Below are 24,172 nucleotides of genomic sequence, written 5' to 3' on the forward strand. Positions count from 1 at the left end.
CGCCCTCCCTCCCCAACATATTTGCTTCCCAGTTGGATGTCAGAGCTGGGGAAATGGTGTGCTATGAATCTCTGGGTAGAGACTAGGGATGCTGTTCAACATCCCCAATGCCTAGGACAATCCCCTACAACAAAGAATTATCTGGCCCAAATTGGCAATAGCGTCAAGGTTGAGAAACCCTGTTTTAGAATCAGAAGATTTAGGCTCAAAGCCAGCTACGTAATCCTAAATAATTTATTTACTCTTTATGAGTCACACCTGTAAAAAGAGTTAGCAATCCCTTATTAACAGAGTATTGTTAAAATTAATGACACCATATAAAAGCACTGTGTAAACCTTAAAGGGTTTACCTAATGCTAATCTCCTCTTAATGCTTTTAACAAAATATTTTCTTGTTTTTAAAAATATAACGCTAAACAGAAGTACATAGAAAGAAAAAAATGACTACATTGCTTTGTCAGTTTGAGAAGGTGTGTCTCCAACAAGGCAAGCTGTTCGTGTATTTTTTCAGGTGACAATATCTGTTGTGGCCTCTTAGTCTTGGAAAACTTCTTAGGCGAACCCTAGAAACATTGGTGAAATGTCAGAATGCATGTACTTCAACATGTTTCAACAGTTGTCATTTTCAAGTAACAGTCTTTAAATTATGTTTTCATACTTAGTAAACAAAGCTATGAGGTACATGGCTAAATAATACAAATTAATAATTACTACTAACAGTCACTGTGTTCTAACTACACATCAGACACAGTATGCAGTATTTTATGGAAGTTGACCAAAATACTTCTTTTCTTCTCTCTCCCTTCCTCCCAGTAACTCCCACGCCTCCTAAAGAGCACCCCAGATACACACACACTCTCCTGAAAGCAGCTGAGCATATGTCTCTAAAAATCCTCAAAAGAAAATTCCCAGCATGCCCTTAGAAATGTATCACTTATTTTCTTTTTTTCCCTTTCCTTATTTCAGAGGGAGCTTCTTTACAACTAAGCTAATTGTCTTTCTGCTTTGCCTTTCATTGAAACGTAACAGGATCAGTAATTAGTGAATTAAAAATTGGTGGGTCTGTGCACAGGCTCCCTACCATCACTAAGAACTGACCAGTTAATGTCTTTTGTTCTGAAAAACAAAACAAAACAAAAAACACCTCCCAAGTCTCGTTAGGCGTAAAGCAACCTTGAGTGGCTATAATGATTTCCGACTCCTCTTAATTAGCTTCTCAGTCCCTACAGGCTTGTCAGAAGGAAGTATCACAACCTTCTGCTGGACCAGAGGCTCCAACGAGAAAGGCGTGGGGTCCTCACCACAGTGCTGTGCAGGCACGTGTCCTGAGCTAAAACCTGGGTGATATGAAGGACTGGCTGATGGACTCTGAGAGTGAACAACACTTGGTGGAAAAAAACCCTCATATTGCTTCCAGCTTAATCAAAATTCTCTCCAGACAAAGCAATCCCCCTCAAAAACAAAGTATTAACAGCTAAAAAAATCCATCCAGTAAAAGACTGCTAATATTTGAAGCTTTTTATGGCAAACAAATGCTCACTTGGAAACTCAACATATGATAGCCAAAGAAATAGAGCTATTCCGAGTGACACAGGCTGGGGGATAATAGTCTCTATCCGACCTCAGTCACGGAAGGGGCTTCAAGTAATTCCTAGTGCACCTCAGAAACACGATAAATGAAGCTACAGTTCAAGATTTGATGTACAAAAAATGTAACCACATAGTTTCTACGAAAGGCAATAAAACAGGTTCTAGTAAGACCCATGCTTGGGGGGTAGGTATTAAAAAGTAGTCTCAAACATTAGCGGTCTCACAAAGAAGACAATTTAGGTGTGACCATGAGTTTAGGAAATCTATTCTGAATACAATGAAAAGCTCTGATAAGTGTTCACTACATTCAATGACCCACCCAGAATAATACAATTTGGGAGAGGCTTCACAGGCCTTTTAGTCCAATGTCCAACTGGGTGTAGGAAGTTTTCAACCAACCCCGAACTGATGGCAGCACTGGTGATGGGGAACTATTCAGTATTCTAGCATGGATGCCTTTTCATTTTTAAAAATCACGATTAAAAGAAAAAAGGAAAAAGAAGCGCTCTTCACTATATATTATTTTTCCTTTATGTAAATATGACCAATTAAAAACTGATCCATTTTCTAACATGTTTACTAATACTACATGACCTCTTGAAAGACCCAACTAAACATAAGCTTAAAGATGAGAAAAAAAAATAATTACCTCCTCCTGTGTTTCTTCTTGGTCAGTAGTACCAGATAGCGACTGGCATCCGAATGTGATGTCCAACATCTTTTTCCCGTAATTTATAATAATTACTGCCAGGTCGTATTCCTTCCATGAACGCAGAATCTAATTTAAAATATTTATTAATTATCTCTGTTGGAAACTCTTGTCTATTCTCAAGTGTCTTGTAGCATCTTTCATAAACTCAAAACTCCCATTAATGTTTTGGATCTAAGAACTCCCCTGTTTCTGTTAAGGAAATTGGAAGCTTACCCCCAGATCATATTTCCTAAGAAATAAAACCACATGATTCCACTACTCTGAATAAAGGACAAATAACAGAAACTCATCAATAATGAATTTCCCATATCTCTGGGACATATAGCCACACACGTTTCGGCATACTAAGTTAACTAAGAAAATATTTCCACTTAAAAGATTCATGTTAAAATAAAATCATTTTTAAAGACCACATAACTACTAGCTCTTGTCTTCAGTTGCTGTCTATGTGAAATGGCACAATTGCTGACCACATGGTGTTTTGGCATGGCGGGGGTGGGATAGTTGGCATTTATATCAGTAAATGATATACAAGGCATTCTGGGAGTGAACTGAACTAGAGTTAAGCTGTTTTTGGCAGATTCTCCATGAACCCTAGGGGAAGCAGACACTGTATCATAAGAAGGGGAGTAGCCCACTCTGCCACTCTCATCCACAGTCTCTGTTACTAATTGTTATTCTTGGCCTTCTCTATCCTGGCCTTTACCTACCTCTCTAGCGTAATCTTTTCACCATTCATCTCCTTGTACTTGAGTTTACAAAATATTTAGCCAAGTACAAATTCTGACACTCACCATGGTTTCAGGCTGCCATGCCTTCCTACGGCTGAGCCATTTCCCAGAACACCTTCCCCACCTTGTTTATATAACTCTACCTGGTCATTAAAACCTGAGCTCTAGCATCAACTCTAGGAAAGCGTCCCTGACCAGCAATCTGATTTGCATAGAGCCTGCTGTAGTGAAGGGTCACATGAAGCAGACACAGTCATTGTGAATCCCACAGGGCAATATTCTGAGGGTATTCTGAGGGTATGAATTTGTTATTTCTAGATGTATTCTGTTAAGTTGAATAAATTAGTATTTAAGATAAGTAACAACTGTTACCTCCCAAGCAGGGAAAGGATATAATAAGGTGGCTGAAAACAGTGAGTAGCTGCTTAAACCTGATGAGACTGACCTAATGCAAGGTGCTAAGAACTAGAAATATTTACATGGGACCAAGGAAATAGTTTTAAACTAATGCTGACTATGGAACAGAGTATGGGAGGGAAAATGGTAAAATAAAGTTTGAAAAGGTAGATGGGGTTTGTTATACAGGGCCTTGAATGCCAGGCAAAACAGTCCAATCTCATTATAAAATTGATACAAGAGGGAGCAAATTTTGTCATTAGTAAACAAAAATGAGCTAATGTTTGTTCTTGACTCATCTTTGCTCCCTGATATATTTAGGTCCTAGGCTCAAAGAATACTACGTAAATTTTCCCCCTGTTTTAAGATGTCAGTAGAAAACACTAAATAATAAAAACTGCTCCAATCAAAAGAAAGAGAACCAATTATACTTAACATGTCAAATGGTGAACAGAAATAAAAAGACTATGCCAGATGTTTAGCATAATAATTGTTTAACAATGCAAAATAATGGAACATTTAAGATGACGTTTCTCAGTATTTGGAATTCTGGCAACTTTTAGAAAAAACTACTGCACTTATAGAAGAAAGCCTGAGTCATCTGAAAAGATTGCCATTTTTTTTTAACAGAGCAAAGAAAAGAAACAGAGTCATTTAACTAACTAGGCTTTACCTATCTTAAGAGAAAATCCATATAAATGTGTGTTTAGGACTTTTGGTCAAGATGGTGAAGTAGGTAAACACTGAACAAAACTCTGAAAAAGAGCTAAACAAAATGGAGACAAGTAATCTACCAGACGCAGAGTTTCAAACACTAGATATAAGGATGCTCAATGATCTCAGGGAGAACTCCAAAAAAGAGAAAGGAAATATAAAAATGGAGATAAAAAACATAAAAAAGAACCAGTCAGAAATAAAGACTACAATAACTGAAATGAAGAATACATTACAGGGAATCAATAGTAGATTAGATAAAGCAAAGGACTGAATCAGTGCTTTAGAAGTTAAGGTAGTAGGAACACCCAACCAGAACAGCAAAAAGAAAAAGTATTCCAAAAAAAATGAGGATAGTTTAAGGGGCCTCTGGGACAATATCAAGTGTACCAACAGTTGCATCATAGGGGCACCAGAAGGAAATGAGAGAGAACAAGGAATTGAAAAACGTATTTGAAGAAATAATGACTGAAAACTTCTCTAAACTGGTGAAGGAAATAGATATACAAGCCTAGGAAGCACAGAGAGTCCCAAAGAAGATGAACTCAAAGAGGCCCACACCAAGACACATCATAATTAAAATGCCAAAAGTTAAAGACAAAGAGAGAATCTTAAAAGCAGCAAGAGAAAAGCAGTTAGTTAACTACAAGGGAGCCCCCATAAGACTGTCAATTGATTTCTCAACAGAAACTTTGCTGGCCAGAAGGATTGGCAAGAAATATTCAAAGTGATGAAAAGCAAGGACAGGACCTACAACCAAGATTACTCTAACGAGCAAAACTAACATTTAGAATCAAATCACAGATAAAGAGCTTCCCAGACAAGAAAATACTAAAGGAGTTCCTCGCCACCAAACCAGGAATGTTAGAGGGACTTCTTAAAGACAAAAAAAAAAAAAAAAAAAAAAGAATAAAATGACCATAACTACATATTTATCAATAATTACTTTCAATGTAAATGGATTCAAAAGTACCCACTGGCACTATACATAGCTATTACCATATTATTGACTATATTCCCTATGCTTTATTTTACATCCCCATGACTATTCTGTAACTACCAATTTTTACTTCTTAATGTCTTCACCTTTTCACTCTGTCCCCCAAACCCCCCATCTATCACCCCAATAAATCAAGTGCACATCTGACACCATACACAGTTATTACAATATTATTGACTATATTCCTTATGCTATTCCACATAACCCAATCAAAAGATAGGGAGGCTGAATGGATAAGAAAACAAAACCCTTACATATGCTGTCTACAAGAGACTCACTTCAGATCAAAAGACACACACAGACTAAAAGTGAAGGGATGAGAAAAAAGATATTTCATGAAAATGGAAACAAAAACAAAAAAATCTGAGATAGCAATACTTATATCAGACAAAATAGACTTTAAAACAAACACATTTTGATGGTTGCCAGATGTGCGGGCTTGGGGGTGGGTAAAAAGGAAGGTATTAAGAAGTATAAATTTGTTGTTACACAATAGTCATGGGGATATAGGGTATAGCATAGGGAATATAGTCAATAATATGGTAATAACTATGTACAGTGCCAGTGGGTACTAGACTAGTCAGGGGGATCACTTCTTAAATTATATAAATGTCTAACCACTATGCAGTACACCTGAAATTAATATAAAATAATATTGAATGTCAACTGTAATTGAAAAATTTAAAAAGTGGGGAGGAAGGTGAAGGGGAATAAGAGCTTCAAATTCCAGGTATAAAATAAATCATGGGAATGTAATTAATGTACAGGATAGGGAATATAGTCAATAATATTGTGATAGCATAGTACAGTGTCAGATGGTTGCTGGACTTATCATGGTGATCACTTCTTTAGGTATATAAATGTTGAATAACTATTGTATACACCTGAAACTAATATTGTGTGTTAGCTACATTTTAATAAAAATATTTTTTAAAATGTGTTTATATGAAGTGAGCACCCAAATCTGGGGTTCAGGGCTAGTCCAAGGTTCTGGGACTGCGGGAGGAAACTTCTGAAATGTTTCAGCATATCAATTTGGGACAGAACCGGCTCTCATAGCAAAATCTTGACACTAATACATACTTTTTTAAAATGTCCAAAAGACATTCCGAGTCATTTGTACAATAACATCACTTGGATCTCAATATAATTCCTCAAATGGGAAGTAGAGTCATGGATAGCATATTAGGAAATGCAGAGCCAGCCCCAAGCTATTTTGTGCTACGGGAGAAAAAGCTCAGGAGGCCAAGAGAGGAGGCATCCCAGGACTTCAGCCTCCACTGGGCCCCACATGCTGGCTGGAAACTATTCTAGGACAGCACGCTCTCCCATCTCCCACAGGGGCTGTCACCAACTCTCCCATTCTTCTCAAATGTCTGAAACCCACCCTTACTCTTCACCTTCTCACTCTCAGCAAATGACCTTGCTTCCTTTCCACAACGCTACCTACACATTCACCTGCAAGTACAACCATCTTGTCCTCTTATTAGAAGCGAGAGGTGAACCTCTTGTCCAGACTAACTCCTCCCACATGTGCTCACCGCTGCCTTCTCAGGGACCTTGCTCTAGTAGTCACCCCTCCTCTCCTATATACTCATCCTTTCCCTCGTCTGGCTCCTCCCCATTAATAGGCACCTGTTGTGGATGGAGTACCTGGATAAGCAGAGAATTGGTTTTACGGCTGCTTGTCTGGTTAATTCATTGGGTGGTTGATTTTTAGCAGGAGAAGTTGCTATTGGCAAACTGCAAGCAACAAACTGCCTTGGATTAGAATTTCTTTGTTCTGGAAGAAACACTACAGTAGACCCTATTAGTTATTTAAATGTAAAGTGAGTAGTTGTCCAGTGCCCTGAAAGGAGAGTGTAACCTGGCCTTCTCTTATTTGAAAAAGACACCTTCTCCTAAATACTCATTGACCGAAGGGTTTGGGGGGAAAGGCCAAGCGGATGAATATATTCTGAAGAAAAGTAGCCTTGGAAAGTGCACTTTTAGCTCAGCAGAACACTAATTAATGTGTGTGATTCCGTGGAAATGGAAAGAGGTGCTTTGGATTGTGTGAGACTCCCGCTTTCTGCATGTTTACACCATGTGACAATGACAGAACTAATAGCAGCAGGAAGATTCTCAAGGTTGGGGAAGGGTTAGGAAGGACAAAAGAGATTTGTACTAATGGACTCTCCAATATTTCCTCTTTCCAAGCAGAAGCAGGACTGGCCCCTTAGAGTAAGTGCACCCTCAAGATTCTTAGATACCATTTCCCCAAAAATAAGACCTAGCTGGACCATCAGCTCTAATGCGTCTTTTGGAGCAAAAATTAATATAAGACCCGGTATATTATATTACATTACATTTATATTATATTATATTATACTATACTATACTATACTATATCATATCATAGACCCGGTCTTATATTATAATAAAATAAAACCGGGTCTTGTATTAATTTTTGCTCAAAAGACGCATTAGAGCTGATGGTCCGGCTAGGTCTTATTTTCGGGGAAACATGGTAATTCTCTTCCCTTTTACTCTACACACTGTCCGCGGGTGATAGTATCTGTTTCATTGCCTCACTAAGTCTATATACTAATGAATCCTTTGTCTTTATACATATTGACCTCTCCTGAACTCTAAACCTGTAGGTCCAAATATATAATGGCCACCTCTTTGAATATCCTATGGGCCCAAAATTCAATATATTCAAAACTCATTATCTATTCTCCTTTTCCCACACAAAATTACTCCCCAACCAGGGTTCAATACACAGCATTGCATTCATCCCTCTGCTCAGGACAGATCACTGGATTACTGTCAACCCTTTCTTTTCCCACCTTTATTTCCCCTATACTCAATAGATTTCCAGGTACTCAATTCTATCTTACAAATCACCCTTGAATCTTTTCAATTCTCTCTCCCACTTTTCTACACTGGTTTAGTTTATCATCTCTCACCTTCTAACTCATTCCCTGCCTCAGGTCTTAGTCCCCTCTAATTACTAGCTGTTGCACAACCAGAACAATTTCTTTGTTTCTAAAATGCAAACTTCATTACATAATTCCCTGTTTGAAACCCTTCAAAAGCTCCTCGTATCATTTACTCTATTTATCTATCTTTTTGTGTATCTTTTGAATGTTGTGCCCTGTTGAGAAGGGTCTCCCCTGACTTCAAGGCTATTCATCCTTGAATCCATTGGGACTTTACTTTGTTTGTATGTGAGGTAGGACTCTGGCTTTGTTTATTTTCAGATGAATTATTAGTTGTACTATTTATTAAATAAACTACTATAATAAATTATCATTTTCTCAGTGGATCCAAATACTTTTGTCATATGTTAAGTTCTTCTGCAGACCTGGGTCTGGCTATTTCTAGACTCCCTATTCTCTTCCACTGAACTATTTTTGCCCATTACTCTGTTAACACCATTTTTATTGAAGTGGCCTTATGGTAAATGTTAATATCAAGAACTTTTAAATTATTCTAATCAGTTTCAAAGTAACCCCATTGGGATTCTTATGTGAACTGCATTGCAGTTAAATATTATTTTAGGAAGGATTTATATTTCTATGACAGTAAGTCTTATTCAGGAACCTGGTGTTGCCTGCCATATGTTCAGATCTTATTTTGTGTCCTTCAGTAAGATTTCACAGTTATTTAATTTAGGTCCTTTAATATTTTGTTAAATTTAAAATATTGTGTATTATAAATGATATATTTTGCCCTCTCCATTTCTAACTGGCTACTGCTAGTATTAAAACAAAACAAAAACAAAAACAAAACACACAAAAACTTAGTTTGTGTTTTACATATAATCACTTTATAAATTCTCTTTTCAATTCTAGTAATTTTTTACTAGATTCTCAAGGGTTTTGAGACCTCTCCAATTACAGATAAATCACACTTTTCTAATATTATAAAATTATTTCATATTCTTAACCTATTGCATGAGACAGAATCTCTTCAAATAATGAATCACACTATTAAAAATCAGCATCTCCTATGCCTGGTCTTTAAGGAAATTGCTTCAGAAATGTGCCATTTAGTATGATATCTGCTGTGAAATTTTGGTAAATGTCTTTATCATTACAGTAGTGTTGCTGAATGCTATCAAATGCCTTTGTAGCATTTTCATACAATTTTGTTTTTATCCCTTATCTGAGGTTTCACTTTCCGTGGTTTTAGTTATCATGGTCAACCTCAGTGCAAAAATATTCAATTCCCCCAACCACCGACATCCTCTGCTGCTGACATCCAACCATTGACAGGGCCATGGCTCACTGATCCAGGATCACTCCAAGCAGATAATCCTCCTTCTGACGTATTGTCAGAAGGTCAGTAGTAGCCTAACACACCATTCACCTCACTTATCTCATCACAAAGGCATTTTATCATGCCACATCATCACAAGAAGGTCGAGTACAATACAATAAGATATTTTGAGAGAGAGAGGCTACATTCATAGAACTTTTATTGAGTACATTGTTATAATTGTTCTATTTTGTTATTGTTGTTAATCTCTTACTGTACCTAATTTATAAATTAAACTTTACCATAGGTATGAATGTATGGGGAAAAAAAACATTAAAAAACATAGGATATATGTAGGGCTCACTTCTATCCACAGTTTCAGGCATCCACCGGGGGGTCTTAGAATGTATCTCCCGCAGGTAAGGGGGGAAAACTGTATTCAATATCTTCCTTCCATTTCTAACTTATTTAGCAATTTTATTAGGAAAAGTTGCTGAGTGCTATCAAATGCCTTTGTAGCATTTTCATATAATTTTGTTTTTATCCTTTAATTTGCTGTTGTCAAAAATACAGGTTTTGTTTTAATTCAGACTTGATCATTAGTACTTGAAAATGAAACTGTCCTAAGACCAAAAAGTAACCAGATGCCATCCAGGAGAAGAGAAGGGTGATCAGACAGAACAGATGTGAGGAACACTGGTATAAGGCCTCTCTCCGTCCTAATTAATGTTTTGGGACATGAATTCTGCTTTTTTAGATACGAAAATTGCCACCCTTCCTTTATTTTTGTTTGCATTTTGCCAGTACCTTTCTTTGTCTAGCCATTTATTTTTCAACCAGAGTTTGTCACTATGTTTTATGTGTGTTTCTTGAAATATTACACATTTGAATGTGACTTTTTAGCCCATCTGCCAGTCTGTCTCCTGAGTTCATTCACACAAGTAAAGTTATTAATATACTTGACTTTATTCCTTCTATCTTAAATACTATCTTTTTCCTCTTCTTCCTTTTGCTGAATTAACCACTTTTCCTCCTTGTCATTCCTCTGTTCATTTTTCCTTCATATCAATTTAGAAGCCCTACTATGTTTTAAAGTTCTGTTCATGGCTACATATTCCTCTGAGTCCTTTAAATAAATGTATTCCTTTAAATGGCTATAAATTCTGTTCATGGCTACATATTCCTCTGAGTACTTTAAATATATTTATTCCTTTAAATGTATTTATTCTATCAAAAGAAAAGAATCATTTTATATTATATTTATACTATATACATTTTTAAAAAAACATAAGCATGAACCAAGATTACCTAATTGCTCTCCCCTCCCTCGGCCCCAAACAAGAAGGAAGCTTTTAGTCCTAGGTTACCAATAAGTTTTCCTTTCAAGAATGATTCTTCTGTTTCAAGAATCCCTACTTAGCATTTATATTACAGAGTCCTAGTCACATCATTATTATCTATTTAATTTTAATAATACATATGTTGCAAGATTCATTGCTCCCATTATTCCTGTCCTTTTTTGTCTTTCCCTATCTTGGGATTTCTGTTCTGAACCAATTGTCACTTGATAGAGTATTTCCTCAAGTGTTTTCCTCAGATAAGTACATAGGAAGAATACTTTTTAAATGCCTGCACTTCTTGAAATGTTTATTTTGCCCTGACAAGTGAATGATATCTTTCCTGGTTATTAATTTTTGGACCCTCAGGATTCTACAAATGTTGCTCCAGTATTTCAACTTCTAGCGTTGCTGATAAAAAGTTTGAAGCTAATTAATTCTCTTTCCGTTGCAAATAACCTGTCATTAGGATCTCAGAACTTTAAGATTTGTCCTTATCCTTGGACTTCAGGCATTTCACCAACACGTGTGTCTGTACATGAGTTCTTACGTTAATCCTGGCTGGGACTCAGGGGGCCTATTACGTTTCCATCTGTTTCTTTTCTACCTTCAAAACTCCTTTTATTTCGTGTTACGAATTTTGGATCTGCCTTCTGAATTTATTTCTAGGCAATTCTGTTCTACGTTGTCAGGTATTTCTGAACTTCCAGATTTGACTCAAGAAATACCATAACCATAACCTTTATCTGTTTAATTTTTTAATCAAAAATCAAATTTGTTTGTTTTGTGTTTTGATCATTTAATGGTATCACCTTGAAAGTTTTCTTTCTTTTCCTTTCTTTTTTTTTTAATCATCTCTGGTCTTTTCCAACATGGTGAGAGTAAATAACACAATTATTTTAGTGTCAGTCTGCTCTTCCCCTCCTGGGGGTTCTGAGTCCTTTTAAGTGAGTTATTATTTTTCTCTTCTTGCTAATGGCTTATGTTCCCTCAGCATCTACACAAGCCAGGTCACAGAAGTCTCTCCGACAGTGGCAAACCAGAGGAATATGATTTTCTGCTTCTCAGGTCAGGCCATGAAGAGTCAGCAATTCTTGACCTCTTTGCTTAGGTGCAGGGAAGAGGCCTCTCTGTTGCCAGACCTCCACGGAAGCAAACTTAAGTCCCAACAATAGTGGTGGATCAAATCAGGCCACATATGCAGTAACCTTCCAGAACCCTGGCCAAATCAGAAAGGTCCTGTGAGGATCACATAAAACAAGCAGGCAGATACGGCCCTTCTTTGAGGAGACTCACCAGATTCAGTCAACCAAAGCCTTTGAAAAAAACACACTATGCTGGTCTTTAAGCCAAGCAATGATGATAAATAAGCCTACCTCTGCCTCTGGTCTTTTGGTTCTTTCTTGTTTCCAAAGTGAATGAGGTCTCATAACACGCCTTTTTTTCCATCTCCTTCCCAAGATACACTCTCAAGGTTTTACCAATTGGCCTACTCAGGCTACTTTTAATCTATAATATTTTCTGGGTGTTAGTGTTTTATTCTAATTCCTGTGATTAACAGTATCTTGACTTTCTTAATCATTACTACTCCTAAATTTTATGACATTAGAATGAGATAAATACCTTTGTTATGTAGAAGATGCAACAAGCTATCATGTGCTGTACACTTTCAAAACTCTCAATATGTTTCTTTGAGGAGATGATATTTGGTAGTCCTTGCAAAACCACTACACACTTTATCAAGATCTAAAAAATAGAAGCACAATGGGTTTGTTGAAAAACACCATCCTTACTCATTACAAAATGTTCTATTCAAATCATGCAAGTTTTAAGTCATCAAATTGTACTGTTATCAATAATTATTGATAAATTATTTATCATTGTTGGAATGCACTCTGAAATAAAATAGGTATGTTCAATTTTCAGATGAGTACCTCATCTAAAGTAACTTAAAAACGTGTAGAGAGAATAAAATAAGTACACGAATAACTATAAAACAAAGCACATTTTGACAATGCCATAGAAGACATAGGCGGAACGCTACATGCATACAAAAAAACTAAGATCACATCCAGGTTTAGGAAGATCTTGCAAACCATATGGAGAAGTATATACCATATTAAATATACAGTGGTACCACGTACTTGAAATAAGTTTCTTTTAAAATTAAAACCAAATATTCATTTCCCAAGAAAGCAATTAATATTGGGGTGTACTTCTTACTCTCCTTGCTTCATATTAGGTGATCATGAATTTGATCAAGAGCTAGATGACTCAGTTTAGCTTTCTATTCTGTTGCACATTTCTAAGCAATATTACAATCAGAAAAGTACAGCTGAGATTGCATCAATCTTGTCATCACTCAGATTATCCCAAAGGACAAATTAATATATGGATGTTGGTCTTTTAGGGGCACATTACTTGATTCAAGCTACCATTCTAACAATATTATTACTGTTGTTACAGTACACTTACAGGTTTTTTATGCTTGTGCAATTCCTCCCTTCCACCATCACCCTCTCCCACCCTACCACACCATAACCCCAAATCACGTTAACATTATGTTTTGTAGTTTTCTCCTGGCTCAAATAATTGTGTGTGTGTGTGTGTGCGTGTGTGTGTGTGTGTGTGTGTGTAAACATATAAATGTACATAGGAGGGTTAATGTTATGTTACAAAATGGGATTTATACACACTTTTCTGAACTGTGCATTTCTCCTTTAACCATGTCTTGTGAAAAATCCCTCCAAGTCTACAGGTGTAGCTCCAATTCATTATTTCTAATGGAGCCATAACATTATTCGATATGGATCAACCGTAATTTATTCTGCCACTTCCAGAATCTCCATGTTGCACAATTTTACAATTGATGTTTTCCAGTCTGGCACTACTGGCCATCCTCCCATTACTGCACTTTCTCTTCATCTCCAGCTTTCTTGCCACCGCAAGGAGTTGCATCCCACCAACTGGCGATTCTATTATATGAGATAAATGACTACATAATAGAGGGATTGCGGTGTCAGGTAAATGTATTTTTAATTTGACTAAAATTGTATTCTATGGGAGGGGGATTGCTAGTAGAGGGATTGCTGTCAGGTATGTTTGTTTTTAATTTTAATTAAAATTAAATGTAGTTTGATGACGATTGCTTTACCAAAATCCAAAGCCTGGAACAATTCACATTTCCCCCATCAATGAACAAGAATGCCTTTGCCCCACATGCTCACAGCAATAGGAGTTACAGATCTGTTCAATTCTGCCAGTGATGTTACATAGTTCATTTAATGTGCATGTCTATGCATATTCACAATCTGAGCATCTTTTCATACATCTCTGAGCCATTTACTTGGGTTTGCTTTTCCTATAAACTACCTATTCATATCCTGTGCCCATTTTTCGGTTTATATTACTGTCAATTTGTAAGACTTGTAGTTATATGTATTTACCTTTCATCAGTATTAGATATATTTTTTTCCAAATCCATAAATTTTCTACTATTGTGTTTCCCGGAAAACAAGACCTAACTAGAAAATAAGCTCTAGCATGATTTTTCACTGAATATAAGCCCTAATGCGTATTTTGGAGCAAAAATTAATATAAGATCCGGTCTTATTTTCGGGGAAACACGGTATCTTTATTATGACCCCTTTATCACATATAGATGGCTGGACATATAGCCAAATATGTCTTTTTTTTCTTGTGGTTTCTAAGACTTCTGTCTTGTTTAGAATTGGTTCCCCCAACCAGGATTGGACAGGTAATCTCCGGAGATTCTATTTTTCTTTTTTGGTAAAATTTTTTTGCTTTGTTTTACATTTAAGATCTCGACTTTTTGAAAAGGACACAAATAGGATCAATCTCTGTTCACTTTCAGATGAATATCCAGGTGTTTCACCATTTATTAAAAATATCCATTCTCTTCCCACTAAATTGAAATGCCAATTCTGTCATATATTCTCTACATATTGAGGCCTCATATTGGAGGCCTCAATTTCTAGACTATAGGAGGCCTATTTCTAGAATCTCCTCTCTGTTCCATTTGGTTTTTCCAATTCCAAATAATACCGTTTAATTAGAAACGCCATCCCTCAGGCTTTTCCTCATAGATACAACCTCTTCTCTGGGCTATAGCTAAAGGCTTCCTGAATCAGTGCAATCCTAAAGGATGACAGTGGATGATCCTGAACTCAACAAGCAGAGCACGAATTGCAGGTGCCATTCCCAATGCGGGATCTTTGCTAGAGCACATTAAAAGGCATGCATTGAGATGGTTCATGTTTCCTTTCCTTCCCTCTCAGAAAGAAGTACCAGAAGTTCCCATTCACACCGGACAGACGAGTATACATTCAGAGTCTTGCCCCAGGGCAATGGTAACTCTCCCACCCTCTGACAGAATCTTTTAAGAAACAGTGTGAATTTTCTGGACATTTTTCAGAACAAAGCATTGAGCCACTATATCAATAACATTACGTTAATCAGACCTAATGAGCAAGAAATGGAAGTACATTAAAGACCTTGGTTGACACATGCCCTCCAGAGGGTAGAAATAAACCCTATGAAGATGCTGGGGCCTGATACATTAATGAACTGTCTGGGGCATGCTGAAACACTGACTCCAGACATCGGGCAGTTCTCAACTCTTACAAAGAAAGGGCAATGCCAGGCACACACCTTTGGATTCTGGAGGAAGAAAATTCTACACTTGAAAATACTGCACCGGTCCATTTACAGGTGACATGGAAAGCTGCCAACTGTAAATCTAAATTTTGGATTTTGGAGGCATATCTCTTCAGCAGCAGAACTTCTAGATGCAGGAAATTCGGGAAAAGGAGGCATGTTTATGCTCCAGTAGAGCCACTCACAAGTGAGCGTTTGTTGTTACTTAAGCTCTCTGGTTAATTTCCTCAATAGTTAATTTAAAAATTTTTTTGTACTTTGTGTAAGTTCACTCACATCTTCTTGGTTCTCAAAATCTGAGTCGATGATGATGACGACAATGATGCTAACTTTCTATAACCACCCGCAGAAAATCCTGCTTCTCTCATTACTTCTCTGTGGTAGGCAGAATTCTACGATAGTCCCCAGGATCCCTCCCCCAGTGCATAGGCCCTGTGTAACCCATCCCTTTGAGTGTAGACAGGACCTGTGAATGTGACGGCATTGTCACTCTCACAACTACACTGCGTTATATATGAGTAAGACACCTCATGCATATTAGAGGAGACTCTCTTGCTGGCCTTGCAGAAGCATACTGCCATGTTGTGGCAGGGAACTGGTGGTCAGCCTTTAGGAGCCAACAACCTCCTATCACACAACTGGGAGGAAATGAATTCTCTCAACCAACCAGTGAGCTTGGAAGAAGACCCTGAGCCTCAGAGGAGATTGCAACCTTGATTTCATCGTGATGAAACACTGAGCAGAAGACTTGCTAACCTGTATCCAGCCTCCTGACACACAGAAACTATGAGATCGTAAATGGACCCATGGTTTTAAGCCACTAAGGTTATGACGATTTATTATCAGGCAAAGACAGCAAATATAATCTGTGTAGCCAGGGGATCCTCCAACTTCTCCATCACCAAGACACCAAGTACGTATTCTTGGGTCATCTACCAAATTTCTTCCCCAGATGAGGGCTTTAACAATATGTTTTGAATAAATATTGCTGTTTCTAACATTACAATAAAATAAAAATTGAAATAACTTTAAAAGCCTAGAAAAGCAGACTGTCAATATTTAAATATGGAGAACACCTTTTGTCCTTATTTATGTTCGCCTGGACATATCATTTAAATTATTGAAATGTTTTTCAATTAACTCATGAAATTTCATTAATACTTGTTATTTGGACTTTATAAGAGATACATTGGTTTTTCTTTTCCAAAATGCATTGTTGGGTTGCCCTTATAAAAATACCATTATTGGGGCTATATGGTGGGGGGAATACACTTACCTGAACAACAGGTACCAAAACAATATTGTGATAGATTATAGGAGCAAGGAGGCCATAACATTGAGTCACAGCTTGAAGGGTATAACTGGGATCATTCAGGTAGTTGCTAAGTTCCAATGCCACCAATACTCTTTCACATTCAATTAGTCTAGCAATCTGTAAAGAAATAGGTATTGTTACTCAAATTGAACATCAGGTGCTTAACTAATGTGTTTCTAAGGGGGGAAAAAAGGGTAGGAGATGTGATCCTTGTGGCTTGACAACGACATGAGTGTTGGTATGAAGAAAATCTAAATTCAGGAACAACTCTAAGCCCTGTATAATAATGCTACATATGGATAAAACAATCTTAGAATTGAACTTCAGAACTCTTTGTAAAACAATACAAGTACTACTAGTAATAGAAAAAGAACCAATCTCTTTTAATTAGTAAGATAAAATGTTGGCTATATTTTAATGTTAGAAAAAAATCTAGCTTTTTCTAAGACATAGATTATAGCAAATAATAATTAAAATATAATGTCTCTGTAAAATTCCCCACTTGAGTAACAGAGTCCCATTCCCTTCTGGATTTGTGAGAAAATAGTAAACTTTCAGTATACCAAACTAGTCTTCTTTTATAATTCTCCTACTTTAAAAAAAAAAAAAAAAAGATAGTAAAATGTAAAGCTAGGCTTTTGTAATTGCCACTTAAAAAGAATAAGAAATCTATCTTCCTCCTTCCCCTTTCCTGGGGAAAGAGTTCATGATTTTTCTATATTATAATACTAGAATGGTAGTGTAGCATTCTGGAAATCATTGAAGAACTGCAGGATTGTCTTTATTTTCAGACTGGATGCTGAAAGAAGGAACTGAATGCAATGCAATGTGGTAGGAACAGGTTCATGGTGGTGAGTGCTTGGGCTCTACAAGGCTGTGAACGTGTCTTGGGCAGAGTCATGTTTTTTTCACTTTCATATTCAAGGAAACTAGCACAGTCTCATGTAACAATTTATTGGTTAACTAATAAATAAATAAATGGATGAGTAGGTGAATGCACTGGCAAGAAAGAAGAAGAAAGGAAGGAGGGAGGGAGGGAGAGAGGGAGGGAGGGAGGGAGGGAGGGAGGGAGGGAGGGAGAGAAGGAGGGAGGGAGGGAGGGAGGGAGGAAGGAAGGAAGGAAGGAAGGAAAGAAAGAAAACTAGGGCAAAAGCCTCCATATATCTAAATGAGTAAAGAAGGACAAAGAGAAGAGTAACCTTAACTTAAATGAAACAAATGTAGGATTGCTATTAAAAGCAAGAGAATTATAAGGTTGTAGATGTGCACAGAGCGATGTTTCTAAGTACTAAGACTCTGTCAAGAGGAAATAAGTTAAATTCCTGCCTCTGTACAGGAATGCAATGTTATAATTAAAAAGAATGTTGTAAATTGACAAGTACCAGCATGAAAATATGTCCAAGATATATTATAAAATGTGTTTAAAATTCAAATTGCAGAATAGCAAATACATCATAATCCCATTTTTGTAAATAATAATAATAATAACATTAACAGATTTGTCTACACATGTTTTTAAAATTGGAGAAATCACATGAGAACAAAAACAGTATTCTTAAGGACAATAGGATTACAATGGGTTTCACTTTATGCATTACACATTTTTGAATATTTGAAATCTATACTATTTTTGTACAGGGAAAAAGAAGATAAATTGAAAAAAGGGAAAAAATGAACTCAGGGCTGTGAATCCTATATGGAATATCAAATAAGCCAGCACAATCATACAATGGCCTCTTAGTCTATTCACAAGCCAGGATACACATTCCCAAAACAACAGGAACTTGAAACACCAAAAAACAGATAAAGGGAAGTTGACACATGTTCAGTCATTTTAGTTCACTTACTTGTTGAGAGGGGAAAATTTCATTGCCTTTAATATTGTCACAGAAAAGATTTTCTTCTTTAATTTTAATGTCACTTGTCACAAAAATGTTTCTAAGAAAAAGGTATAAGAGGATTGAAGAAGTCTCTGCCAAAATATCTGAATGTAATCTGCAAAAGAAAGTAAGTGACATTACAGATTTAAACATAAAATGATTTAGCATGTGAATTTGCCTTTTTAGATTGATTTTTCATAGCATCCACACAATGATCACAAAACTGCAGCAAAAATTTGTGGAACAGCTACTTTTATACAGTGTTTAAGTTAAAATTAAAGACTATCGTTAACAACCAGTTCACAAGTAAGAAAATTAAGCTGCTGACATATTATGTCATAGATACATAGAAATAACTATTGTGAAAGTTTTCTGGTTCTAATACGTAAAGTTCTTTTTATCAATATAATGAAATCACTATAGATAGCCAGAAGCTTAGAAAACAGGCACAGTATTTCAATTACTGAACTTTCTGAAAATGAGGATCATCTGTAGCAGAATCAGCCATGTTGAGAGAGAGACAGAGACAGAGAGAGACAGAGACAGAGAGAGGAGAAAGACTGATTGACTTAACTTTTGGGTTATTTTTGATTATCATTTCTAAGTTTCAGTCAACAGTGCCAACCATTGGCAAAATGTGAAATCTGCACTCTTCCTTGTTTCCAATAGTCCCTTCCTTACCCTTAGCCTTACTCGGTGACAAACCCTCCCTTCTAGGCTTCAGGTCCATCTACCTCCATACCCCCTAGTCCTATAAAACAAGAAAGAATCTGACATCAGTAAATCACACCAGGAAATTATGTTTCATCACCATGTTAGGTTCTGAAATTACTGTTGTCAGGAGAATGTTAGTTCTCCCACTCCTGCAACTCACACTACACTTTCTCTTTGTCCTCATGCTGACCATCGGTACCTTGACACATGCAATGAGTCCAGGCTATCACCTCCTCCTGGCTCCATTTCCTTCCCTTCCCAGCTCAGACTCTGGTAGTCATTTCAATAGTGACCTCTAGCACTTTAGATTCTCGACCCCTTATTTTTGGCAATAATCAATTTGCCTGACCTTGCATAGATGTCACTGTCCAATTTTTCTATCCCTGCCACAATGCTCATGTATTCACTTATTTATTTTCATTCAAACCATCATTTTCTGAACACCTATTATGTACGAGACACTATTCTAGGACAAATCAAATGGCCCTTAACCACAAGAACTGCGCTCTACTACAATTCACGTTATGTGACATCAGCTGAGTCACTAGTGCTCCTCAGCAACACTTCCGTTTATCACTAATGTCTCTTTGTTCACATCCCCCACAACAAATGTTCTAACCCCTGTTCTCTACCCTATGTGCTCTTATGTCCTCCTGGCTCACGCACCACAGTGTCACCATCACCTGCATTTTCTTGTATCCTCAGTCTCTCCCTCTGCACCCTCCAAAATTCTTTCCTTAAGCCTGCCTTTCCCCTCAAACTTCCTCCGACTTTCCTCCTCTTTACCACCGAACTTCACAACAGCAGTCTTTGCTTGTTAAAATTCTCCATTTTCATTATTCCTTAGCCAGTTGCAAAAGATTTCAATTGTCCCATCATGCCACAAAAATGACTCTCTTGAACTCACCAATGGCCCCCTAATTGCCAACTTTAAAGCCTCTTCTTAGTTCTCATCCTACCCAAACTCTCTGTAGCATTTTATTGAGCGACTGCTCTACCTGATCTTGTGCGAGCATTCAATGCTGCTGGCAGTCCCTCCATGGGGACACTCTTACTTCCCTTAGTAGTGTACTCCCATACTTTCACCTCCTGGACTGCTCCTTTTTCAATAGCCTTCCTGGGTTCCATCTCCTGCTTCTGTCTCTTAAAAGGAAGTAATGCCCAGGTTCAAACTCCAGCCTTCTGTCTTTTCTGCTGAACAGTCATTCCCTGGGAGATATCACACGTTGTCAAAATTTCAATGATGATCTCAGTGGAAAGTTTCTAAATCTGTATCTCTAGCCTTGACCTCTCCTGAGTTATCAGCAATAAATAACCAACTACCTACTGGACATCTCCTATCTACGAAGATGTCCTACTAGAAAACTAAACTCAAAATACCCCCAATCAAATTCATTATCTTCCTCCAAAAACGTGTTCCACCTCTCACGTTCCCTTAGTCAATGTCAAAGGCCTCCAGTCAGGTAACCCTGGAAATCCCAGTCAACTGTCTCTCCTTCCTCTCTCTTATCCTCACAAGCCACATAAAATCTTCCAAGTCCGGTCTCTTTCTCCTCTAAAGTGCCTCTCAAATCCATTTCCCATAGCACCTAGCATCCTTGTACAGGGTAAATGCTAAGTCTACATTTTTTAAATGAATGGAATTATACCTTTCTGTAAATAAGCATTATCCATGCCTTTCCTCAACCAGTATTTGCATTTTAAGCTCGTTATCTTTGAGGAGTGAAGGGCTTTGTCTTCTTATTAAAGAAATTTCAGGCATTAACAAGCAGGTGAAGGAGATTGTTGTTTTTGAACTTGTTAAGGTAGCCTGAAATCACACTAATGGTCATTTCTAAACCTACTCTTAAACTTTGTTCCTTTAGGAAAAATGGCAGTAAAGCAAAATGATGGCCTGTGGCAGCTTCTACTGATCTATTTGCAGTTGCTGATAGGCTGATCCTGGGAGCATCTCAAGCAAAGAAAAAGCCTTTTTTACCCCAACAGTCCACCCATCAGACCCTAACCTTAACCTGAACCTGACCTTTCTCTGTTACAAAACTCCCCAAAGATATTTGTGTTTTCTAGTATAACTGGCATTACGTTGGTTACTATTTGGTATTTTTTTCCATAACCTTCATTAACTTATATTCAGAATGCATCCATATGACTCCAGTATTTTTTCTGATTCTAACAAAGAAGGTCCTAACAAGGACTCAAGACCTTTAAATGTATGTGCTTATTAAAATACTGATTGGAAATAGTTTTAGATGGACGATCTTAACATGAAATTGAAAATAAATTAATTCTAGGCTTCACACCCAACATTTAATCTCAAAAAGCAAATTAATATTTGAAAAGAACACTTCTAATTACCTTCTCTGTGTAATAGTCATTATGTTGCTTAAACAAATAACAGATTGTTCACCGTGAGGTGGTGAAGCAACAAAATAATCCCAGACTGGTGAGAAAACTTTCTTTGCCAACTCATAGTTACCAATCTGATAGGCAACCTACAACAGAAAGCACGTTATCTTATGTGATATTTTTATTTGCAAAATATACATTGTAAACAAGAATTCTGATAAGGTCCTATCACACACTAATTTCATATACAGTTAGTCACACTCGCTGTTCTGTCCTGCAGTGCCCCAGTAAAATAATGATGGCCACTGGCAAGGGAGACAGACATTTTGAAATCTCCTTTATTTCTAAATTGCATGGAAATTTGAAACTCTGTAAGGATGTTTCAAATTCTCATAAGCAAAACAAAGATCACATCTGAGCCAAATTAATTTCATTTCCATCTATCTCGGCAGCACACTCCATTTATTATAGACACTGTTGTAATGAACAATCTGTTCCAAGAGAAACAATCAGATTTCCCAAACCCAAAATATGAAATAGACTTCATTCTTTTCTGGTTTTGACTGACACTTTCGGAGCGTCTGTGCAACAAAGGGTTCACAGCTGAAAAGAGTGAAGAATAAAACAGAGACACTTCCAAGAAGCCATGATATGTTTTAAGTTTTAACACGTTCAACATTAGGCAAAATAACTCATTTCACTGGTAAAACCTAGACACTCAGGAGAAGAAAAAAAAATATCAGTGACTCATCTATATCTTTTGGTAGAATATGTTTCTTTAAAGATATTTCTAAAAATCATTCTATTTAAATATGTATGACAATATGAAATCTCACCACAAGTTACATGCTGCTGCAAATCCTTAATGGAAGCAGGTAGGATATAAAGTATAAATAAATTCATTGAATCAAGTATGCAAATAACATGTGGCTAGAATACGCTCTACTCAAGGGAATAATTTATAGAGTTAGAATTTTTTAAACCGTCCAGGTCAGCACTTATATTCAACCAACACATAAACTTTTATGAAGTTTAGACTGTGTGCTAAGCACCATAAAAATAGATTCTTCAAAGCTTAAAATGATTTCATACTCCATGAAACTGTAATCAAGTTATAAACATAAAACACATGAAATCACAGAAAAACAACAAAGACTAACATGATAATTGTGGAGGCTTAGAAAAAGAGAAGTGACGACTTCCAGGAGGAGGAAGGGCTTGAGTGGAACCCTAAGACAGAGATAAAACTCAGATGGGCAGAGTTTAGACAGAATCTGAATGTGATCCAGTAGTAGAAGTCACCACAGTGCAGTTAGGAGAGACTAGAAAGGTCAGAATTTGAAGAAAAACAGGCAATATGATTGGACAGGTAAAGTGGGACATGATTTCAAAAGGCCTTGAAACTCAGGTGGAAGTATTTAAAGATGTCAAGTACCGAACTAAGCTCTTTATGTGCATTACTGTGTTGACTCCTCATTACAGCTCTATTACATAAGCGTTATTACCATCCCTGTTTCTCAGATGAGGACACTGTGGCATTGAGAAGTTGAATACTTTGTACAGAGCCTGATATGCAGTAAAAATACTGGAGCCAAGACTTAAGGGTAGAAACTGAGTCACTTCTCTGGACTGCATTGGTCAAACAAAGGAGTTGGACTAAGTGGTCACCAAAACACCATCTAACTCTAAGATTTCCATGGGAAATAATAACAGATGATGTGTAAGGGTGTTATTGAAACTATAATTGAATATTCTTTCCTTTTAAAGAAAATACACATTCTTTTTAAAATAACGCAATTCAATTAGTGAAACAAGCAAATATGCCCAGATAAAACTAAGGTTTATAAAACCATGAGCCTTTGTGGGTTAACAGAGGAGTGCCATGATACCAGCATGTTCAAAGATGGTTAACTGGTACTGCAGAATAGATTTCAGAGGAGGCAAGGTTAAAATGAGAAAGAAGCACTAAAAGACTAATGAAACAATTAAGTAGAGACTTTGATATATGACCTTCACTTGACTTCTAGAACGCCACACTCTTGGTTTTCTTTTCATTTCAAAGACCACATTCCTTTTCAGTTGCCTTTGCAAGCTCCTCCTCTTTCCCCCAATATCTTTCCCCCAATATATCGGCATGCCCTTGAACCTCTCCTCTTTTCTGTCTACACTTATTTTCTAGGTGATTTCATCCAGCTCCATGACTTTGTCACATGACTACTCTCAAATCCCTCTCCAGCCCAGACCTCTTTCCCAAACTCTGGATTCATACATCTAACAAACTACTCAACAATTCTCTCTTAATACCTAATAAATCTAATATTGAATAAATATCTGATAATACCTACTATTGTACTTCAGCATGTCTGAAACTATATTTCTGATCTCCCCCTGCCCCAATGTATACCACTTACAGCCTTCCCCAACTCAGTTAATGTCAACTCTATCCTTCTGGTTGGTCAGTTAAGTATCTTAGAGTAATCTTTTTCTCTTTACATTAGTTCCATCAGGAATTCTT

The 24,172-nt window shown here is 37.0% G+C and overlaps 1 protein-coding gene across 1 annotated transcript in view; it reads right to left on the minus strand.

Annotated features, from left to right (window-relative positions):
- CFAP54 (cilia and flagella associated protein 54) overlaps positions 1-24,172 on the minus strand; it is a 252,362-nt gene that overhangs the window by 145,709 nt on the left and 82,481 nt on the right. The window contains exons 23-28 of the mRNA XM_019732067.3: positions 21,667-21,803; positions 18,565-18,712; positions 16,679-16,834; positions 12,349-12,471; positions 2,240-2,368; positions 449-563 (exon numbers count right to left, since the gene is read on the minus strand). Of these exons, the coding sequence (XP_019587626.3) occupies positions 449-563; positions 2,240-2,368; positions 12,349-12,471; positions 16,679-16,834; positions 18,565-18,712; positions 21,667-21,803 (808 nt within the window). The remainder of the gene's footprint in view (positions 1-448; positions 564-2,239; positions 2,369-12,348; positions 12,472-16,678; positions 16,835-18,564; positions 18,713-21,666; positions 21,804-24,172) is intronic.

The sequence above is a fragment of the Rhinolophus sinicus genome, chromosome 1 (genome assembly GCF_057876585.1).
Source record: "Rhinolophus sinicus isolate RSI-liver-muscle chromosome 1, RSI-T2T, whole genome shotgun sequence".
NCBI classification, from domain to species: Eukaryota; Metazoa; Chordata; class Mammalia; order Chiroptera; family Rhinolophidae; genus Rhinolophus; species Rhinolophus sinicus.